Raw genomic sequence first — 23,488 nt, 5'->3', positions numbered from 1 at the left:
CTAGCTCGCACTTTAGTGTCATTCACAAATGTACACATTGTATTTTCGATATACCAGTTGCTGCTAAAGTACTCAAATGATTTATTGTTTTCAAGAGAAAAGATTGAAGTAGAAGCATTACCTGTTCACTTATTCCGGTCCCACCGTAAACACACACTGCCCTTAGACCGAGAGCTTTTGAGAACTTCTTGCACTCCTTGGTAATCTGAAGGGCTAACTCACGGGTTGGAGTTGAGATCAATGCTGAATAAAAACAAATATTGCATGATTTTAAAAATACATTAAAAACTTTGTTTCTTGAAATAAATGAAGTACAGGTCCACCACCGATTTTCCGACACCCATGGTTTCAGAGCCATGCCGGCCGGCAAAGTTGGCCTCGGAAGTCAGCTATGGGAACAGATCCGCCGGCTCCGGCCGGGCTGGTGTTCCATAGTTCCGGCAATCAGAAGAGGGGAGGATTTCAAGTCCGCTCTCGTAATTTTGTCCGGTTTAAACGAGGTGCCGGACCATCAGTTGCTGGAAAAACGGTGGTAGGTCGATACTTGGTAATTAAGGATGATCTATGCTGTCGCACATTTATCGAAGTGTTAAAACATTTAACACATCTACCGCTGTACCACCGTGACCGCTCTATTTAACACATCAATAGATGTGTTGAATAGGGCGGTCACGGTGGTGCAGCGGTAGAGTTGCTGCCTTGCAGCGAATGCAAGTCCTGGGTTCGACCCCGACTACGGGTGCTGTCTGTATGGATTTTGTACGTTCTGCCCGTGATCTGCGTGAGTTTTCTCTGAGATCTTGGGTTTCCTCCCACACTCCAAAGACGTACAGGTTTGTAGGTTAATTGGCTTGGTAAATGTAAAAATTGTCCCTGGTGGGTGTAGGATGGTGTTAATGTGCGGGGATCGCTGGTCGGCGCAGACCCAGTGGGTCGAAGGGCATGTTTCCGTGCTGTAACTCTAAACTAAACTAAACCTTTCCTCCCATTTATAGTCAGTTATTTGCAACCACCGTGAGACTAGGTAGTTTATAACTAAGCGCCTTTGCCTTTTGTTTTGAAAACATTCCCTACCCAATTAAGAATTTTTGCTATTCCATGCAATTTGAATTTCTGAGGCAAATACACTCATCTTGCATTGCATGATATGGGTATTTTTAAATCACCAAACAGCAAACTGGTTATTAGCTATTGATGAACTTTGTTTGCACGTTAGATTTGAAAGCACTCACAGTTTTAGTAAAGAGCAAATTCAAATCGTTGAACAATAAATGGTGCAGTGAAAGCCTTGATATACAGTGCCCTTCATAATGTTTGGGACAAATACCCATCATTTATTTATTTGCCTCTGTACTCCACAATTTGAGATTTGTAATAGAAAAAAAAAATCACATGTGGTTAAAGTGCACATTGTCAGATTTTAATAAAAACATTTTTATACATTGTGGTTTCACCATGTAGAAATTACTGCAGTGTTTATACAGTCCCCCCATTTCAGAGCACCATAATGTTTGGGACACATGGCTTCACAGGTGTTTGTAATTGCTCAGGTGTGTTTAATTGCTTCCTTAATGCAGGTATAAGAGAGCTTCCAGCACCTAGTCTTTCCTCCAGTCTTTCCATCACCTTTGGAAACTTTTATTGCTGTTTATCAACATGAGGTCCAAAGTTGTGCCAATGAAAGTCAAAGAAGCCATGATGAGACTGAGAAACAAGAATAAAACTGTTAGAGACATCAGCTAAACGATAGGCGTACAAAAATCAACTGTTTGGAGCATCATTAAGAAAGAGAGCACTGGTGAGCTTACTAATCGCAAAGGGACTGGCAGGCCAAGGCAGACCTCCACAGCTGATGACAGAAGAATTCTCTCTATAACAAAGAAAACCCCCCAAACATCTGTCCGACGGATCAGAAACACTCTTCAGGGGTTAGGTGTGGATTTGTCAAGGACCACTGTCCGCAGAAGACTTCATGAAGAGGCATACAGAGGCTACACTGCAAGATGCAAACCACTGGTTAGCCGCAAAAATAGGATGGCCGGGTTACAGTTTGCCAAGAAGTACTTAAAAGAGCAACCACAGTTCTGGAAAAAAGGTCTTGTGGACAGATGAGACGAAGATTAACTTGTATCAGAGTGACGGCACGAGCAAAGTATGGAGGAGAGAAGGAACTGCCCAAGATCCAAATCATACCACCTCATCTGTGAAACACGGTGGTGGGGGTGTTATGGCCTGGCATGTATTGCTGCTGAAGGTACTGGCTCGCTTATCTTCAGTGATGATACAACTGCTCATGGTAGTAGCATAATGAATTCTGAAGTGTACAGACACATCCTATCTGCTCAAGTTCAAACAAATGCCTCAAATCACATTGGCCGGCGGCAGTTCATTCTACAGCAAGACAATGATCTCAAGCAAACTGCTAAAGCAACAAAGGAGTTTTTCAAAGCTAAAATATGGTCAATTCTTGAGTGGCCAAATCAATAAACCGTTCTGAACCCAATTGAGCATGCCTTTTATATGCTGAAGAGAAAACTGAAGGGGACTAGCCTCCAAAACAAGCATGACATTGCTGTGTCCCAAACATTATGGTGCACTGAAATGGGGGGGGGACGATGACTATGTATAAACACTGCTGTAATTTCTACATGGTGAAACCAAAATATATAAAAATGGCCTTTATTACAATCTGACAGTGTGCACTTTCAATTACAAATCTTAAATTGTGAAGTACATAAGCAAATAAATGTGTCTTTGTCCCAAACATTATAGAGGGCACTGTAGACATTCTCTAATAAATTACTGCCATTAGATTAGTTTACACTTTCATTACATTCTGTTCAATTGGTGTGTTTTGTTTTTTAAAAAAAGGTGGTTTACATAAATTAGAATAATCAATGAGGTGAGCATTACACGGCGCTTTTTTCTCTGAAACAGTATTGCTTTTTAATGTAGTCATTCATTTATTCCTTTTATTCTAAGCTTGCACTTATGATTTATGTATGAACACACATTTATACTTTGTAATGGTTTTACTACTTTAACCATTTAGGTGCTGCATGCAGAGCTGCCAAGTTCTGTAAGAGCATTTCAGTATTCTAGGACCTGAAAATTCGTATTTTTACGTAGTGCCATTTTGCTGATTTTTTAAAAATATACAGTCAGACCCATGTAAGAGTACAAGAATGCATAACTTGTTTATTGTGTATCTGTAATAGTTTATTGTGTATTATATGTCATAGCTGCTTTCTTGCATCTCTCTCTCTCTGTTGGCTGCAGCCATCGTCTGCTTCAGTAAAGGGAAGCTGGTCGGTGATTGGTCACACCGGCCCTCAGAGACTACGTCTGATTGGCTGCCGAGTGACCAGCGCATTATGTGATTGGACACAATGCCCTTGGAGACAGCGGCTGATTGGACGGGAGGAGACTGATTTATTGATTGGAAGGGAATTTTTTTGTTTTTTGTTTTTTTAATTTATTTTATTAGAAGTTAATACAGTACAAAACAGTACAGTGGAACCTCATTTTAGGTGCCAACTATGTCATACCGTAATCCATTCTATGTACAACCTCTAGTTTTATGTTTTGAGAAGGAAGTAAGCAAGACAAGAAAAAGAAAACAATAGAAAGGGGAAAAAGAGGAAAAAGAGATGGTAGAGAGTAGAAAAACGTGAAGTGTGTATATTAAAAAAAAAGAAAAATTGGAAAGTAGAAATAGGAGAGAAGGCCCCTTAAAAGAGAAATTTTCAAATCTTTATTCGGGGATGTAGATCTATCCACGGCATGAACTGAAATCAGCAATCTTTACGGTACCGCTGCATCACATGATTCCAAAAAGTCGATGAAAGGAGATCAACTCCTTAAGAATTGGTCATATTTATCTATGTCGGAGTCTCATTTCTTCAAGGCGTGCTATGTCCATCATATTCCTAATCCAAATTTTAACAATTGGTATGGTTGTATTTTTCCAAAATTTAAGTATCAATTTCTTTCCAATTATTAACCCATAATTAAAAAAAAAGTTTTGGTCTTTATTTAAATTGATATCTTGATTGGACGGGAATTTTAAGGGAAGCTGGTCGGTGATTGGACGCAACCTCCTGTGAGACAGCGGTTGATTGGCTGCCAAATAATCTCGCACAAAAATTGACAAATAGGAAAACAAAAAAAAAATCGGAATTCTGATATAAATCTGGTATAAGGTACATAGGGTGGGTATCGATTAATTCTAGACAACAGATTAAAAAAAAATCTAACCCCATTAATTCATTCAGGATGTATTATGATGTGTTCTACAGTATGAAGTATACAGCAAAACCTGCACTTCCAGAGCGGTCTATCGTGTTGTTTCTTCAGACCACGGATTTATTTTAAGAGCAAAACATAAAGTGCTGGAGAACTCAGCAGGTCAGGCTGGATTTATGGAGGGTCCGAAGAAGGGTTTCAACCCAAAACGTCACCTATTCCTTCTCTCCAGAGATGCTGCCTGACCCACTGAGTTACTCCAGCATTTTGTGTCTATTTATGGAGAGAATGGCTAGGTGACATTTAGGGTTGGGTCCCTTCTTCAGACCTTTAAGGGGTTGGGAAAGATCGGAAATGTCACCTATTTAAATATGTTGTTACGAATATAACTAGTAGTGTGGGAGAAAATTCCATGAGCCATAATTTCCACATACATTATACCCAGAAGTAGAAATGTATAAAGTTACAGTGCGTAAAAAAATAGATATTACGAGCTTTGTAGTCTCGTACCAATCAAACGCCAAATTCAAAATTCTATATTTTGAAAATGGACAAAGCAAAAAGTAGCATGTTCTCCAGAAAGGCTTATCCTAAAATAATTTATCGGAAGGGTGTGATTTTCAGTCAGGACGTCTGTATCATTCAGTCAGTGAGCTCGCGGTCTGGAGCCCTTCTCTATTACCCCTCTACATAAACACAAAGTGTCAATGCCTCTTCAAAGTCTATTAATCCACCCGTAGCTTCAGTTGCAGGTACAGTGGAAGGGATTTGGCGCATGGGTGACGCTATGAATTTTTAAAATCCGATACGTTCAAAAGCTACAACCACAACGTGATAAATAACACTAAATAAAACTGAAGCAAATAAAGGCAAACAGAAGAACTAACCTTGAAGGAGAGAGAGAAAACAACACACATAAACTTATTATTTTTAAATTCATATAACATCCCTAAATGACAGGTACAAATTACTAAATACCATGGGTGGGCAAAAATGCTGGAGAAACTCAGTGGGTGAGACAAAAATGCTGGAGATGCTTCCTCACCCGCTGAGTTTCTCCAGCATTTTTGTCTCACGCGGAGTTTCTCCAGCATTTTTGTCAATGCTGCCTCACCTGCCGAGTTTCTCCAGCATTTATGTCTACAGCATTCCAGCATCTGCAGTTCCTTCTTAAAATAACGTGGGTGAATGACTGTAACTGCACAACAGGAAGAAGCCCGTGCTCGCGGTCTGGAGCCCTTAATGACAGCGAGTTTTAAGAAATTCTACCGTGAATTTTATTCAAAGAACGCGGCGTCAATATTAACTTGGTCAAAACACAATTATATTGACTGACAAATGCAGATTGATGTATTGGTGATACATTGTATAACTACGTGTTAACTACTGGCAGTTAACAAGTGCTAACAGTGGCAGTTAACAAATTGTTTTCGTCTCAGTTGAATCAAGTGATAAGCGACTCCAATCTTTCTGCAGTACTCATTAAACCCGAGCTTTTTAAAAATGTAAAATTCCAGGGCGATTTTGCTGCAACATGGCCGGTGACTCGTTGTAACGATTATCCATGGTAGTTTTTTATAAAAATACGTATTTAACAACGAAAATTCGTATATCCGTATTCGTATCGCATTTCCGTACGAAATACGGAAAATCCGAACTACTTGGCAGCTATGTGTATGCATTCCTTGATAGTACTATAGTTGCTTCGAATTACAACCACGACTTAATCAGTCGTAGAGAGTCATAGAGTCTTACAGTCCGGAAACAGGCCCTTCGGCCCAACTTGCCCACAGGTCCCATCTACAGTAGTCCCACCTGCCCACATTTGGCCCATACCCTCCTAAACCGATCCTATCCATGTACCTGTCTAAATGTTTATCAAGACGTTGGGATAGTACCTGCCTCAGCTACCTCCTCTGGCAGCTTCTTCCATACACGTATCACCCTTTGTGTGCAAAAGTTACCTGTCAGGTTCCCATTAACTTTTTTCCCTCTCACCTTAAACCTGTGTGCTCCGCTTCTCAATTCCCCTACCCTGGGCAAGAGACTTTGTGCGTTTACCCGATCTATTCCTCTCATGATTTTGTGCACCTCTATAACTGAATAACAAATTGAATCAGTTTATGAGTTTTATAGTTTGTGGTCTATAATTACAGTGGTATTTGCTGTGAATATGTAAAATTAAATATTTACCAACTGGGCCTTCTGCTTCATCAAGTGCCCTCTGATCCATGATGTGTCGAAACATAGGTAAAAGAAAAGCAATAGTCTTTCCACTTCCAGTTTTGGCAATTCCAATCAAATCACGTCCACACATAATGGCAGGGATTGCTTGTGATTGGATTGGTGTTGGTTTCTCATATGCTTGTCTAATATACAAAAGTATTATTGAGAATTGGGAAGAAACAAAAAATGCTAATAAAATCATTTTTAACAGTAACGTTTTAGGAAGCACTCACCTTTTCAAGGAGCCTAATATTTTCATGGAGATTCCACACTGTGCCCATGATTTAATAGGTTTTGGGCAACCTTTGCCACGTACGGCAATTCCCTCCAACTCCAACCTGTAGGCACTTACGTCTGCAAAGCAACATAAAAGTTTGAAACAATAAGCGTTCAACCAATATATAAACAACAAGTTCTGATTGGTTTGCCCAGATAGTAATCAGGGTGCTCTAAACACTTCTGTAGTCAAAAAATTGTAACTAACTTGGCTCATAATTTTTAATTCCTAAAATTTTATACTTCATTATCATAATGCATCAAACTTAAACCCTTGGTCGTTGCAAGATCTACTGGAAAGTTACAATATAAAACCTCTCCCTGATTTCCCCAGACTTAACCTATAAAGGGCCTGTCCCACTGTACGAGGTAATTCAAGAGTTCTCTCGAGTTTTCCCTATTCGAACTCGGAGAATGTCCGTAGCAGGTCCGTAAGAGTTTGTGGATGTCACGTAGCGGCTCGTAATGCTAACGGTAGGTACTCGGGAAATCCGGTAAGTTCGTGACGTTTTTTTCAACACTGTGAAAAATGTCCACGAGTAAAAAAATTTGTGATGAAAAAAATTGCTACTTTTTACTCGTACGAACTGCTACGAGACATCCACGAACTCCTACGGACCCGCTACGGACATTCTCCGATTTCGAATCAGGGGAAACCTCGGGAGAACTCTTGAATTACCTCGTACAGTGGGACAGGCCCTTAAATCTCCTAATATCATCCTAATGCTGACTTGACCTCAAAGATTTTTTGAAACATTAGTTCTCTACAAGCACCTGAACGTGGTTATTATAGATATAGTTTATTAAAGACAACTTCCAATATATGAAAATGGCAGGCAAGAAAAGCTATCTGGTTCATAATATTTGCTCCACAAAATCCTGACACTAGAAACATCACTACCCTGTCTCACCATCAATTACATAATTTTTGGAGAAAGGCAAAAGGTTAGACAAAGGCCGCGTCTCATAAGGGTGAAAAACATGAAACATTTCCTGTTTTGGATTTGTTATTGATCAAGCGTATATAACCTGCTGTTTCACCTACCTTTGAGAAGACACAATTTCTGTCTAGACAAGAAATAGCCCAGCTATCTTTTGAAGATATGCAGAGTCAGTAATCATCTCATGAGCCGGAAACATGCCTCATTGGGTTTACTATTCCTTGCAAAAAGAACCCCCTAGCAACCAACCTAGCATTAGCCTTGTGCAACTTAACATATTAACTCATGATGTACATGACCTGTTTCTCAAAAAATAAATTTTAACGGTGATTTTACCTTCTGCTTTCAACTTGCTGTGTGTATCCCTACAGAGGACTATTCTACAACAAATGAAAGGGAGGAAACAATCGTTTGTGGTTAAAGAACTGTACACAAAAATGTAAAGATGGCAAAGTAATCAAAGGGAAAAGAAGTTGAAGTTCAAAAGAACAAATTATCAATATATATTGAAATTTGTTCTTTTGAACTTCAACTTCAACGACATAAAGTGCAAGTGAAATGAATTTGTGTGGTCCAAAGTTCCCATGGTTTATATGAAAATTTCGACCATTACCAAAATTTAAGGGTAGAATATAACAACTTCGGGGTCAGTAGGCAAAGATTTTAAAGATGCAAATCATCAAAGAAGCGTGAATTCTCACTCCACATTGTGGATAGAAACAACATATGTAACAATATGCAAATATCTGGATGTTTTATTGCAGCTAATCTGCTTCACAAAAGAAATGAATACAGTTTGTGATTGTATTCCAAGATTCATAATGGAAAATATAGCACCGTACTCATCTCACCATAAAGTTCACCCACCAAGATTGCAAGTACTAACCTTCGGCAGTCATCTTCGCAAGTTCAGGAACCTCAACGTAAAAGTTCTTTCGAAAGGGTTCATATTCTATTTTCCCATGATCCACAGGTTCCAGTAGTTTCCTCTGTTTGGTCTGATATCCTGTTAGTGCAGTCTGAAGATCAACTTCCTCTTCTTCTGAAGAATACTGCTCAGTTGAAAAAAGAAAAACAAATTTGTTCACAACAAGAGGGGTTTCAATTGATCTTTAAAAGAGTTAATAGGACGATCATTTATTTCATGATGCTAATACAAAACTTATGCATTCTTCCTCGTACCTCCATTGCATCCTGGTCATTCTCCATCAGCTCTCCTTTCTTTTTCTCCATTTCTGAATGTGGCTTTTTGGTGGTTAAGACAGTCATGACTTTCATTACAGTTGCACCTGACTTCTGGCACCGAAACAATAAAAAAAAAAAACATAATTGTACTACAAATACACCCCAGGTTTGCTCAGCACAACAAGGCTCATGCAACTGACTCAATTTTTTTTTTTTATGAGCCAAAACAATCAAATGAGATTTTCTCTGCACCCCTTCTAGCTCGACAACATCTTTCCTGTGACAGGGTGACCAAAACGTACAAGCACTCCCACAAAAATAAGCAAGGCTTAACTCTACAACTTGCAAATTCCTTCGCAAGTTCTTAGGAATAAATATCACCAGGAATTTATCCAGGACCAGCCACGTCGAAGCTAAGGCCAAGAAAGCACACCAAATGGCTAGGAAGTTCAGCATGTCCGCAGCAACCCTCACCAACTTCTACAGATGCACTGTAGAACGCATTTTATCGTGATGCTTTACTTATTGGTTTGGTAGTTGTGTTCGTAGCCTAGACCATCACGCAGACTGACCGTCCCTCCATCTACAGTTCACACTGCCTCGGCAAGGCCACCAGCATAATCAAGGATCAGTCCTTTTCCCCAGTCTCTCCCCATGACTGTTCCTTCATCATCACTGGATCTAAATCCCCAAAATCCCTAACCACAGTATTGAGGGAAGGCCTTAATCTGATGGATGGCAACACCTCACAGAGGTTGCTCACCACCACTTTCGCAAGAGCAGTGAGTAATAAATTCCCACCTTGCCTTAGCAATACATCTTGAACAGTGAATGAATAAAGATGCCATTTTAAGCTTTCTGCACAAACATTGAGATCAGATTTCATGTAGAATTCTGTGCAAGTTCCAACTATACAAACACATTCTGCGACGTGCATTGTTAATCTAAGAAGCAAGTGTTTTCAGTTGACAATAGCCTGCACAGTTGACAATAGCAATAACCTGAGGAATAAAAACAGCATTTTTAACATTAGTAATTTGTGGAGGGAAAAAAGATAACAATTACCTTTTCACTTCCTCCTTTTACACTTCCAATGTTAAATTTCTTCACTTCATCCTTTATATCTTCCATGTAAGCATCTAACGGGTCCAATTCCTCATTGTCGACATCTGCTTCTTCTTTCTTTTCACCTTCAATGATTTCATCTTCATCATCTGTTCAAATAAACAGTAGAATCGGTCATCCAAGTCACATTCAAGGCCAACGTTTACACAACATTTTCCAAGTGTTATGAAGGTTCAAATCATAAAATTTCAAAATGAATGGAGTTAGGTTAAAGCCATGGAAAATAAAGGCAGAGTTAGGGTCTGAAGAACCTAAACGTCACCTATTCCCTTCCCTCAGAGATGCTGTCCAACCTGCTGAGTTACTCCAGCTTTTTGTGTCTATGTTGGGTTCTTACACCCTGGTATATGGATTCAAAACCAGCTCTTGACTTAGTCAACCAACAATTATATCCATATATTCCAATTAAGCAAACAAATAGTATCTCAGTATAAAGCTCAGGGCAAAGACAGGCAAGCAATATGCGAATGAAGGTTTTTGATAGGCAAACACTATCAAAGACTTTGGTTTGGCAAATACCAGAGATGAAAAAGAAACAGATGGTGTGAGATAAAAAGGATTGAAGAACTGTGTTGTGAAGCAACAGGAAGGAATGCAGGTGGATGGAGAAGAGAAGTAGGTGCAAATCCAGGTGGGGCACGGGAGGGGGTTTAGAATAAAAGTGTGGGGTGTGGGGGAGAAGGGGGTGGGGTTTTCATATTCCGCTTGGGTAGCTCACACTCCAATGGTATGAAGCTTTAATTCTCCAATTTTAGGCAACCCCTTATAACCCCCTCCCTCTCTACATTCCCCACCACACACCCCCTTACTTGTCCTCCTCCCCTTTGCCCCACCTGGACTCCTACCTATTTCTCCCCCCTCCCTAAATTATTTCCTCAGGCATCACAATTTGCAACTCTTCAATCCTTTTGTGTCACACCTTCTGTTTTTTCATCTATGGTCTTTGTCCAACCATCTGCCTGGAACCCCCCCCCCCCCTTGCCTATTTTCACCTATAACTTGCTGTGCTTTGTCCTCCACCTCCTCTCTTCCAGCTTTCTCACACCCCCCCACCCCCCACCCCACAATCAGTCTGAGGAAGGATTCCAACCCAAAAAGTCACTAATCCTTGTTCTCCAGGGATGCTTCCTGACCGGCTGAGTTACTCCATCACTTTGACAGTGTTTTTTTTGTAAACCAGTATCTGCAGCTCCTGGTTTCTACACTCATAGTCAGTACCTTTTAGACATTGATAGGCTTCAGGATGATACGTGACACTCACTACAGAATAACCAGACGTTATCCTCACTGGAATCCATTACACTCTTGCAATTGGACTACTTCCATTTCTCATCCCTTTTGGTTTTATTCACATGCCTAATCTGATCTTGAATGTTGATCAAGGGGCTCATGTTGTCGACCTCCCCGTGGCAAGCCCTGTCAACTGACCTCAGTCAGGCGAATGACAGCAAACAGAAACAGCAGCACAAACAATGCAACCTGAGTCGCCGCGGCTTGGCACCAACACGGAGCATGCGCCCTTTTTAGGGCGGGCACCTAGGGATGTCGAACTGGATGGCATCACCCTGCTGCAGCTGAATGCGGAAGGCCTAACTGGCTACAACACCTGGGGGGCGTTACATAACTTCTGCTGCCTCAAACGCAAGAAGAAGAACGTTGATCAAGTTCCTGCTTCAATCACGAGTACTAGAACTGCATTTGAGAATAGATATTCAACGTCTATCCTCTCTGGCAGAGATAAAAAGATTCCCAGGCATTAGTTTATTATCAAGATGATGAAAAAGGTCTTCTCCCAATAAGCAGGTCAATGTGTGCCCCAAAATCCAACATCACCAAAATGGTAAATATATCCTTACTCAACCACCTAGCTAAACCAGATTCTCAAGAAACGCCCAATTAATGACTGAGGGGTCAAAGCTTGATGATCACAAACAATATAAAGAATCTTACCATCATCATCCTCGAGACTCCATTTTTTGCCCTGCTTCATCTCCTCAAGTTCTCTCTTTATTTCACCAATGTTCTCCACAACTTTTTTGCGTTGTTCTTCCCTCCATTTTTCAACACGCTCTTTCCGTTTTCTCATTTCTTCCTCTAATTTGCTCTGTTCAAAATTCTGAGAAATTAAGAGATTTTATTAATGTCATAGCTTGGAGATTTCTCTGCTGTGGTCAATGTAATTATCAGGCTTTCTCATTTTATTGCTATACAATCAGCGCACAGATGGATACTTGGAAATCCAGATACAAATTGCAGCATTATTTAAATGTAAACTATAATGAGTTATAGTAATTTTTATTGGGTATAAAATCATAGTTTTCACAAATCATATGTACAGGTACACCACAGATTTTCCGGCATCTGATGGCCTGGCGTCTTCTTTAATCTGGACAAGATTATGAGAGTGCATTTGAAATACCCGCGACCACCAGACTAGTTCTCTTGGCAGCCACAGATGGCATTGCACGTGGCGCGTGCTCTTTCGGGATTTGTCCATCCATCCCGAAATGGTTAATTGTTTACATTTGCAGTTGTTTGTGGTGGTCCCCAGATTTGTGTGATTCTTAGCTTATTTTGCTGACATTTAACCATAGCCATGGCTTCTGTATCAATTTAGATATGCACTAATGTATCATCAATTATATTCAGATTTAATTTACATATATTTGTTTTATTTAAGTTTCAAGGAGGGGTATAATTAGTAGGTCAGAGGTGTATTGTTGAATTATTATTATTATTATTATTATATGTTACCATTGTTGTACCGGCAATTGGGCAGCGCGACTCTTGTCAGCAGCGGCCTCTGCAGTCCGTCTGTCTTTTTATTGTTTTCTGTCTTGTTCTATGTAGTTTTTATTGGTTTTTTTGTCGGGGTATGTGTGTGGGGGTGGGGGAACTTTAAGGTCTTTCCCCTGCACGGGAGACCCGACCTTTTCTTTGTCGGGTCTCCGTTGTCGTTGGGGCTGCAACGTGGAGCGGCCTCCAACAGGAATGACCTGGGGCTCCAGTCGCGGAGCTGCGGATTTACTCACCTTCACGGAGCTGGCCGAGTCCGGAGCGGGTGGAGCTGTGGTGGAGCGCTGCTGTGACCCGACACCCGGAGATTCGGAGGCTCCAACCGCAGGTCTGTGGACGGTAATACCGGGAGCCCGCGGGTCCCTGGTGGGAGACCGCTTTTCGGGGCTTCCGCAACGGCGACTTCTCCCACCCGAGTTGCGGGGTTGAAGAGCACCTGGAGCGGGGCCTTACATCACCGCCCCGCGCGGCTTGGAATGGCCGCGGGACTTTGTAAGCGCCCGCCGGGGGCTCCAACACCAAGAGCCCGCCGGGGCTCCAACACCAAGAGCCCGCCGGGGCTCCAACATCAAGAGCCCGCCGGGGCTCCAACACCAAGACCCGGTGCGTGGCCTTGCATCACCCGGCGTGGCTTTAATGGCTGCGGGACATTTAACATCGCCCACCGGGGGCTTTGACTCTGTCTTTGACTCTGACATGGGGGGGAGTGCAGGGGAGAGATATGTTTAAGTTTTGCCTTCCATCACAGTGAGGAGGACTCGCTGTGATGGATGTTTATGTGAATTGAATTGTGTTGGTGTGTGTCTTGGTTCTTTTTTTGTATGGCTGCAGAAACCAAATTTCGTTTGAACCTCATGTGAGGTTCAAATGACAATAAAAGGTATGGTATTGTATTGTATTGTATTGTAAAACGGATAACCCGGCAAGGCTCTTGCACCAAGGGTGCTGGATAATCAGTGGAGCACCTGTACTTCTATATTTGTTTCTCATGGATATTGCCTGATCTGTCATTTGCAGCATTCTCTTTTCATTTCAGATTTCCAGCATCTGTAATTTTTTTGTCCCTATCATTGTAAACTGATAATTCAGTGATTTACTACTTTGCTAATTTTGGTGTGTTGCTTTGTGCAAATTAATTACTGAATTCCTCAACATTATAACTGTGACTATGACTACTGACGTTGTAGAGCGCGTCAATGGATATTTTTTTAAGGCAGAGATAGATATAGATCCTTGATTAGTTCAGGGGTTATGGGGAGAAGGCTGGAGAAAGGGGTTGAGAGGGAAAGATAGATCTGCCATGATTGAACGGCAGAGTAGACTTCATGGGCCAAATGGCCTAATTCTGCTCCTATAATTTATGAGCTTATGACTACATTCCAGTTACTTGAATTGGGTGCAAGATCTTTGGGATGCTCCAGGGTGATGAAAGGTTACCACTAAACAATAGGGTCTTTATTTCTACTTTCACTTACACTGACATCTTTGTCATCATCTTTCTCCTCCTTTTTCTTTTCTTTCACAGCCTCATTGTTAGCTTCTACACGGTCTTTGGATTTTGATCTAGAAAACATAGAACATAATTACTCCAAGGCACACTGGGTTAACTGATGAAACGTAATTGCCCTGAAATGCTAATTTGCTTCTCTAGCCACGGATGCTGCCTGAACTATTGACTTTCTTCTGTTTATAGTTTAGATTCCAAAGTTTGGTGGGGTTTTTTTAAGGAACTTTCAAGCGGCTTTATAGAACCAAGAATACTACCTGATCCCCACACACAATAACCTCCACTATCAATCAAAAATGTTCAGGTCAACTAAAATGGACCATTACTATCCTAAATGTAAATGGAGAGTCAGGACAGTTTTACATCATCTGAATTAGATCAAATACCACCCGATATACATTTACGTAATTGTAAAGGAGGAAAAACAACCAATAATGTAAAATATAGCTGTCCTATACCCAGGCAAGATTGTTAACTTAACATTATTCATTTTATTCCGGACAGGGCAAGGCTTAGCACAATTGTGCGGCTTGCTAGGCTGCTTCAATAGGCAATCAAGCATGAGCAGCTGCAAAGATACGGGCCAGACCAGATAACAATACCTTTTTTAAATCTGATACATGCACAATGGACTATTTCCTGATGTGCACCATTCCATGATACAGGAAATTAGTGAAGCAATTGGATTACTTTCTTCCTACTGGATCAAAATTCCCATCTAACAGGATTATTTATCAACTGCAGGGGCGAGGTGTTCTCATAACATAGTGATGAAATTATAAAATGTTGTGATTTTATAAATTTTGTAATTAAATAGAAGCAAAGTACCCTTGCACTGTAGTCTTAGTTTTCTTTCAATCATTATCTCTACCTCATATGTTGTACACATATTCTATATCCATTTATTCAGCCAAATTAATTTGAACTCTTCCCAATATGTGATTAAGGGTGCAGAATAATAGTAAAAAATAGGCTGATGGAATAGTGGAGAAACATATTACCAGTTATAATCAACAAAATGGACTGATCAAACATGTTAACAGATGAAATACAGGTCTACTAGTTTCTACGCTCATAGTATGGATCCCAATGAAAGTAAACTCAGGCACACAATTTCCCCAAACCAACATTCCTGTTGAAAGCAGAGAACGTTGATGGAAAGATTTACCACAGATAGACAGCAGATCATCCGAGCTTTTTTTCCAGAATGGAAATGTCAAAAACTAGAGGCTTAGCTTTAAGGTGAGAGGGGCAAAGTTTAAAGGAGATGTGCGAGGCAAGTTTTTTTTTAACACAAAGGATGGTGAGAGCTTGGAAAGTTCAACCAAGGGTGGTGGTGGAGGCAGACACGATAGTTGTATTTAAGAGGCGTGGATATGTAAGAAATGGAGCGATATGGGCCATGTGCAGGCAGATGAGATTAGTTTATCATTAGGTCATAAGGATTAGTAGAATTAGGCCTTTCGACCCATCAAGTCTACTCCGCTATTCGATCGTGGCCGATCTATCTCTCCCTCCTAACCCCATTCTCCTGCCTTCTCCCCATAACTTCTGACACCTGTACTAATCTAGAATCTATCTATCTCTGCCTTAAAAAAATATCCACTGACTTGGCCTCCACAGCTTTCTGTGGCAAAGAATTCCACAGATTTACCACCCTCTGACTAAAGAAATTTCCCCTCCTCTTCCTAAAAACACTACCTTTAATTCTGAGACTATGACCTCTAGACATAGACTTTCCCACTGGTGGATATATCCCCTCCATATCCACTCTATCCTCTCTCTTGGCATCATGTTTGGCACAGACCATGTGGGTTGAAGGACCTGTTCCTGTGCTTCACTGTTCTATGTCCTATATTTGCATCATTGGTAATACAACAGGTACTATCCAATTCATTCTACACATAACAGTTATTGTTACATTAGCACCAGAATGTAGGTCCCTTGTACACATGGCAGAATAAAAATTAAACCAACCAGTTGCTAAGCAATAGGTCAAGTTATTGAATTTACACACAACTGTTTGGTTTAGGCCGACGATCATTAAAATTAAAATAGGTTCAGATGTTAATCCCATATGGAGAAAAATAACCTCCCTTTATGCAACTTCCTTTAACTACTTCTATTAAAGAACAAATCCGATCTTTAATAAACACAAAATGCTGGCGTAACTCAGCGGGTCAGGCAGCATCTCTAGTTAAAAATAATAGGCGACGTTTCGGGTGGAACCCTTTCTTCCCGAAACGTTACCTATTCTTTTTCTCCAGAAGTGATGCCTGACCCGCTGAGTTACTCCAGCATTTTGTATTTATCTTCATTACAAACCAGTATATGCAGTTCCTTGTTGCAAATCTGATCTTTAATTTCTTGTTCATCTGATGTTTGGAACTAATTAATCCTGCTCGTTTATTACCTTCTCTCTTTGCTCTTACTGCGGCTCCGGGAGCGTGGCTGAGAGTGTGAGCGACGGTTTCTACCTCTGCTCAGCGAACGGCGTTTCTCTCGACTGCGAGACCTTCTCCTCTCTCGGCTACGAGATCGCCTACAATGGAAGTGTTTATATTTTAACGACTAGGAAAACTCAGTCTTCATTCAAATCTTCAGTAGTTTAGTACCAGATAGTTAATCCTTAACTGTTGCAATCTGAAAATATTTAATCTTAACTTGTATAATCAAATCCAAATGTAAACACACATAATTCCCATATCTCCAAATGGCTTTCAATTTAGCAGTCTACTAACTATTTCTAACTAACATGCAAATCTGTGTATGGGTACCCTTTTCTGACTTTCTCATGACATTCTCATCCAACTAACTGGACGTAATAAAACCTTGGTATAGGAATATAATGTACTTTTTCAGTTTTGTATTCAGTCGAAAAAAGGTTATTACCTACAAAAATCTAAATTTAACACCTACAAAGGCATAAAGATGAAAAAAACATATTTATATGACATTTTCATTCTTTGAATTTCCTAATGCACTTCACAGGCGACAAATTATAGTTCCAATATAATTAATGCTGTAATTAGGAAAATTGCACTTAGAGATGTTTAAAGATAGTAATGAAATAAATTGCCAAATCATCTCTTTTCAGTGTTGGGTGAACAATAAGTGTTGGCCAAAACACCATGAAATGAATTTCTCTAATATTCTTTGAAAATTGCTTTATCTATGTATGTATTTATCAGAGGGTGCTGACAGGACCGTGATTTATTACCACATATGATAGACCAAAGCTCTATCAACAACACTGTCCTAATATTGAAATTTCAGTATTCTTTAAATTGTTATGGTTCTGGGGTGGGAATGGAATCCACAATTTTCTGACTCAGGCATGTTTGCTTAAAGGTTAAGTTACCAACTACTCACTTTGAAATGACCACTGACATTCTGCATCTCTGTGGTGTTCTGTGTAAGATAAAATTAAACAATTGGAAAGAAAGCAGAAAATAAATCACAGTCAAGAGTAAATATATTCAGCTTTACGTTTTGTAGTGGATGTAAAATGGTTAAAGGTTTCTGGCTTCCACAGTGCTGCTGCTATTTGTACAACAGATTAGGGACAATATTCACATTTAGAATCATACAATAGCTCGAAGAGGCTCTGCAATATTAGCCAGGTTTCACAGGCTTTGAAATTTTCCTATTTGGACAAAACACATTCCAGTGCAAATGGAAAAAAGAAATACAAGAAGAACATTCACCAGCTAATAATATGGTAAGTGCTGACGTCACAGCAACTTCAGGCATGGGTTAGGCTGCCCAACCAAATCTTAGTCAGGGGTGGGATATGTTGACCCTAGAAAGAAAACTGCTGCTAGAAAGAAAGGATCATGCCACAATACCCTGACCATAAATTCACATGCATTTAGTCCAATTATAATCATTATTAATGGTAATCCGTCACTTTCTACGATGAATAGATTATAGATGGGAGGTGCATTTAAGACAACTAAGTTAGAGGATATCATGTAATCCTGGACAGAAATAAATGCCTCAAGAGATAATACAAAATCTAAATTCATGCAGTTTATTGTAGTAAATATCAAAATAAATATGATGCACAATTTAGGACATGCCGACATATGGAAAGAGAGCTAATCAGAAAATGCACAAAGTCATCAGTCACAATCTACCAGAACATGCATTGAAATATTTATTATATTCTGAATGAATCAGAAACTTTAAGTATTTGTCATAAGAATTCATTCTAATATTAACAGCATTATCAGAATAATTAGGCTGGGTAAAAGCATGCTTAGGCAAACATGTAACTTCACTACTCCAATGTACTACTTTTCTTGTATATTTTAAAAGATTAAATGGATCAAATTGTAAACATATTACAATAATTTACTCTGTAGTAAATTAAATTTAATAATAAATGTAATAAATTAAATTTTATATTAACTTTAATTATTTATAATTAAAGCAAAGCATATTATAGAACTAATTCCAGCTGAAGGTATTTCCACTTGAATAACATGAAGCTGGAAAGTTTTATTGCATTTAAAAACTTTCAACATTATAAAAGGCATCAAGATAAAGCAACAACTATTTGAATCAACATCTTTTTTTGAATGTGCTTTCTTCTAATCTCATCACAACTAGTTATCGCTAACCTAACAGCAACAAATTAAATTAGTTAAGATAACCCAGCACAATAGTGAAAAAAATGGAAATACCACCTATAGCCAGTAGTCAGCGGCTGATAAAACAGCCAATAACTTAATTACTCAAGCGATTCACCATAAAGAAATTTGATTAAGGATAAATGATTTGATAATTGTTTCACAAAATCTGGATGACTTCATTATAAATAATACTAACACAATGCCCTGTGAGTGAATATTACTGTAAATATTAAAGCTGTTCCCGCTCAAAATGTCAATTAATAACTGCTATGCGATCAATTTTTGGGAGCTAGTAAAAATGTATAATCTGTAAATTAAGCTAAAAGATCGATGTGGTTTTATAGATTTTATTTTAATATTTAAATTTTAAACAGATAAAATCTCCAAAGGAGCAACTGATGAAGGCATAAGAATTGTGGCCATTAAAATGAACAATTTGCTTTGGCATTATTAAAAATCCAATTCTCAGCAGGTTTCTTACCGAATTCACTGTCCACCAATAGGATACTTATTTTTTAATGAAATTATTGCCAACACATTAATCTCACTCTTCTAGTTTCAAATCAATTTGCTACCTAATCATTCTAATCTAATTACGAATAGTTGCTCATTTCGAATAAGTATTTGCAATAAGCTGCAATGCTTTCAAACAGAGTTGTCTATGCCACCCCGTTACCTCTCTTACAATAAACCGAGCCACCATCGCTTCACAAAGGGTCAGATCCTCACCTGAGCCTTTTCCGTTCCCGTGACCGTGACCGTCTCCTATCTCGGCTGCGAGAGCGATCCCTTCTCCGATCGCGCTCCCTGCTCCGCGAGCGACCTCGGGTGTCCCCAGGCTTAGACCGTTTCTCAGCAGGTGAACGGCTTCTGGAGCGACTTCCAGAACGGCCTCTGGATGCAGATCGCTTCCTGTAATGCCTGGGGAATTATACATTTTCAATTTCAGTAGGACATCTTGATCCATCTTGGACCATGCATCGGAAAAGAGTCGCATCAGCAAATACATTTCTGACAGGAAAGTCAACTTTCTTCTCCTAACTAATTTTTTTAATGAGAAACTTCTGGTTAATGGATTCTTTTACGGGAGGAATCAGCTCAGGGAAGCACAGTGCCGCATCAGTAGAGTTGAAGCCTTAAAGCACCAAATACCTGGGTTCGATCCTCACTATGGGTGCTGTCTGTATGGCGTCTGCGCTCTCTCCCTGTGACCGCATGGGTTTTCTCAGGGTGTTCTGGTTCCGCCAACACTCCAAAAACATACAACTTTGTAGGGTCTGATGAATGGCCTCGACCCAAAACATCACCTATTCCTTTTCTCCAGAGATGCTGCCTGACCCGCTGAGTTACTCCAGCATTTTGTGTTTATCTTCAGTGTAAACCAGCATCTGCAGTTCCATCTTACACAGGTTTGTAGGTTAATTGGCTTTGTTGAAGAAAATTGTAAATTGTCCCTAGTGTGTAGGATAGTGCAAGTGTATAGGGTGATCACTGGTCAGCTTGCACTCGGTGGCCAAAGTGCCTGTTTCTGCACTGTATCTATTTCCTTTGCTCCATAGATGCTGCTGCACCCGCTGAGTTTCTCCAGCATTTTTGTGTACCTCCAATCCACATTCACCCAACTGAGAACCCTTAAGATTTTATATGCTTCAAACAAGTCACCTGTTGCTCCAAACTCCAGAGAATAAGCCTAACCAGTCCTAACCATGTCTTTAACCAGACATAAAAACAGCTTTTTTCCCCGCGAGCAGTAGCTCTACTCCAGCCAAAAGTCTGTACCCTCCTTTTGCTCTGGTATTTTATTTTATTCTGCACGTTTAAATTATAATGTTTTATCTTAGATTGTCTACTGTATATCATGTAGTTATCCTAGCAAGCAAAGCACCAAGGCAAATTATTTGTATGTATACATACTTGGTTAATAAAATGTATTCAATTAAAAAAATGTATTCTATTCAATCTTTCCGAAGACAATCTGCCTATTCCAGGTATTGGTCTCTATCAACACAGATTCCACTTCCTGATTTTTTTAGCTAAGAATTACCCCCCTACTGTCTATATCCCATTCATTAAAATCAACATCACCCACGCCCTTTCCCACTTTGTCATCTCTTCCAAGTGACCTAATTAGAACAGAGACGAGGAAACACTTTTTCTCACAGAGAGTGGTGAGTCTGTGGAATTCTCTGCCTCAGAGGGCTGTCGAGGCGGGTTCTCTGGATGCTTTCAAGAGAAAGCTTGATAGGGCTCTTAAAAATAGCGGAGTCAGGGGATATGGGGAGAAGGCAGGAACGGGGTACTGATTGGGGATGATCAGCCATGATCACATTGAATGGCCGTGCTGGCTCGAGGGCCGAATGGCCTACTCTTGCACCTATTGTCTGAAGAAAGGTTTCGGCCCGAAACGTTGCCTTTTTCCTTCGCTCCATAGATGCTGCTGGACCCGCTGAGTTTCTCCAGCTTTTTTGTGTACCGTTTATTACCTCGTCTATATTCAGTGGATATTTTTAAGGCAAAGATAGATAGATTCTTGGTTAGTACAGGTGTCAGAGGTTATGGGGAGAAGGCAGGAGAATGGAGGAGGGAGGAGGGAGAGATAGATCAGCCATGATTGAATGGCAGAGTAGACTTGATGGGCCGAATGCCCTTATTCTAGTCCTACTCCTTTATGATCTTATTTAGTTGCCAACCTTGATCACTTTGTAACTATGTCTCCATTTAACTGTTTAGATTTATTTTTTCTTGTGCTATTATTTGTTCATTATATTAATTTCAATTCGAATTAAAACCATTCATTAAATCACCAACTTGTTAAATTAAATCTATCAATTCTCAGATCACAGGCCATGAATCACAACTTCCATTTTCCAGAATGCTGAGTTTCAATTTAATTCTGTATCCCACTGTGACATGTCTTTAGCCTTATACAGTTCCAAAGAAACCAAAAGTAACCTCAAACAGCAGCGACTTTCAACTTTCAAGAGTTCATATAGAATTCTAGCAGTATCAATTTTGTATGTATTTCAGAAGTTGGCAGTCGTAAGGACAGGTCATCAACTTAGTGTTAATTCTGAAGATAGACATGACTGGCTGGTGGCGTTTCGGGTTGGGACCCTTCTTCAAACTCAAAGATTTCTTATTGTTAGTTCGATTATTTCTCTCTGGAGAAGCTGTCTGAAGTTGCACACACAAAGACAAGTATTTGCAACACATTGTTTTATTTCAGATAGGGTTTTGTACTTCAGGATGTTTCAGCATTCTGCTGCTCTCTCCTCTTTTCATTCATTTCCTATTCACATTTGCGCCAAACAGATCAACTGTAAATAACAAAACTTCACAGCTCTTTCTCAGCTAGAATCACCATCACTTGCGACATTCAATTTCTTAAGTCTCTACCCTAGGACAGACATTCCTTTTATCGAACTTAAAATCCACTTGATGGTAAGCTGTGGAAATTCATCGCAGACTAGCCTACCACGTGGGACCTTGCATCGTAGGGCAAATAATTTCAAGCATGTGGGATCATTCACAGGGAACAGAGAGTGCAAGGACAGGGTACTGAGTGAATGTTCATCCATGATTGTGTTGCATGGTGGTGCAGACCTGAAATGCAGCACGGTGGCACAGCAGTAGAGCTGCTGCTGCCTTCCAGTGCCAGAGACCCAGGTTTGATCCTGACTACGGGTGCTGTCTGTACAGAGTTTGCACGTTCTCCCCGTTACCGCAAGGATTTTCCCCGGGTGCTCCGGTTTCCTTCCACACTCCAAAGACGTACAGGTTTGTATGTTAATTGGCTTTGGTAAAAATTGTAAATTGCCCCTAGTATGTAGGATGGCGTTAGTGATTGATTGATTCTTTATTGTCACATGTGCTTGGTATAATTCTTTGTTTGTATACCGTATATGTATGTAAGAGTAAAGGGCGCCGACAAACGTCGGGGATCGCTGGACCTGGTGAGCAGAAGGGCCCTTTTATATATTGTATCTCTAAACTAAACTGTGCCTATACTTCTAACTAAAATATGTCTGCTTTCTAACTTCTCCGTTCTTACCAAAGAATCCTGACCTGAGACATGAAGTGTTTCTCTTCCCAAAGATGCTGCCTGACCTGCTGAGTATTTAATTAATTTACTTTAATCTCACACTTTCCAATATCTATACACAGCATCTATTCTCTGTGCACTGTGAATGGCTCGATTGTAATCATGTATTGTCTTTCCGCAGCCTGGTTAGCGGAGTCAGGGGATATGGTGAGAAGGCAGGAGCGGGGGTACTGAATATGGATGATTAGCCATGATCACAGTGAATGATGGCGCTGGCTCTAAGGGCCGAATGGGGTGGGGACTGGACATTGTGCCTTCCTCCACAGTGCTATCCACTGTGGGGGGATGATTTTTTTGTCTAATTGTAGTCTTGTAGGTCTGTGTCCAAGATGGCTGCCGTGAAGAGAGAGTGGACGCTGGCGCGCTTTGGCTGCCGCTGCTCCCTCTTCACACTGTGTTTTTGATTTTCTGTTTTTGGATTGAATCCTGTTTTTAATTTGTGTCTCTG

General features: G+C 40.2%; 1 protein-coding gene across 3 annotated transcripts in view; it reads right to left on the bottom strand.

Annotated features, from left to right (window-relative positions):
- Positions 1-23,488, bottom strand: part of ddx46 (DEAD-box helicase 46) — a 55,080-nt gene that overhangs the window by 30,370 nt on the left and 1,222 nt on the right. The window contains exons 2-12 of one of the 3 annotated variants that reach the window (XM_033029321.1): positions 19,668-19,859; positions 17,674-17,712; positions 16,715-16,843; positions 14,270-14,357; positions 11,949-12,114; positions 9,939-10,087; positions 8,871-8,984; positions 8,575-8,740; positions 6,705-6,825; positions 6,439-6,614; positions 122-243 (exon numbers count right to left, since the gene is read on the bottom strand). In XM_033029321.1, the coding sequence (XP_032885212.1) occupies positions 122-243; positions 6,439-6,614; positions 6,705-6,825; positions 8,575-8,740; positions 8,871-8,984; positions 9,939-10,087; positions 11,949-12,114; positions 14,270-14,357; positions 16,715-16,843; positions 17,674-17,712; positions 19,668-19,859 (1,462 nt within the window). The remainder of the gene's footprint in view (positions 1-121; positions 244-6,438; positions 6,615-6,704; positions 6,826-8,574; positions 8,741-8,870; positions 8,985-9,938; positions 10,088-11,948; positions 12,115-14,269; positions 14,358-16,714; positions 16,844-17,673; positions 17,713-19,667; positions 19,860-23,488) is intronic. The other 2 variants (XM_033029322.1, XM_033029323.1) reach the window with 2 other exon arrangements.

The sequence above is a fragment of the Amblyraja radiata genome, chromosome 11 (assembly GCF_010909765.2).
Source record: "Amblyraja radiata isolate CabotCenter1 chromosome 11, sAmbRad1.1.pri, whole genome shotgun sequence".
NCBI classification, from domain to species: Eukaryota; Metazoa; Chordata; class Chondrichthyes; order Rajiformes; family Rajidae; genus Amblyraja; species Amblyraja radiata.
Note: the sequence above shows the minus strand (reverse complement) of the source record. Positions and strands in the feature narration are given on the sequence as shown.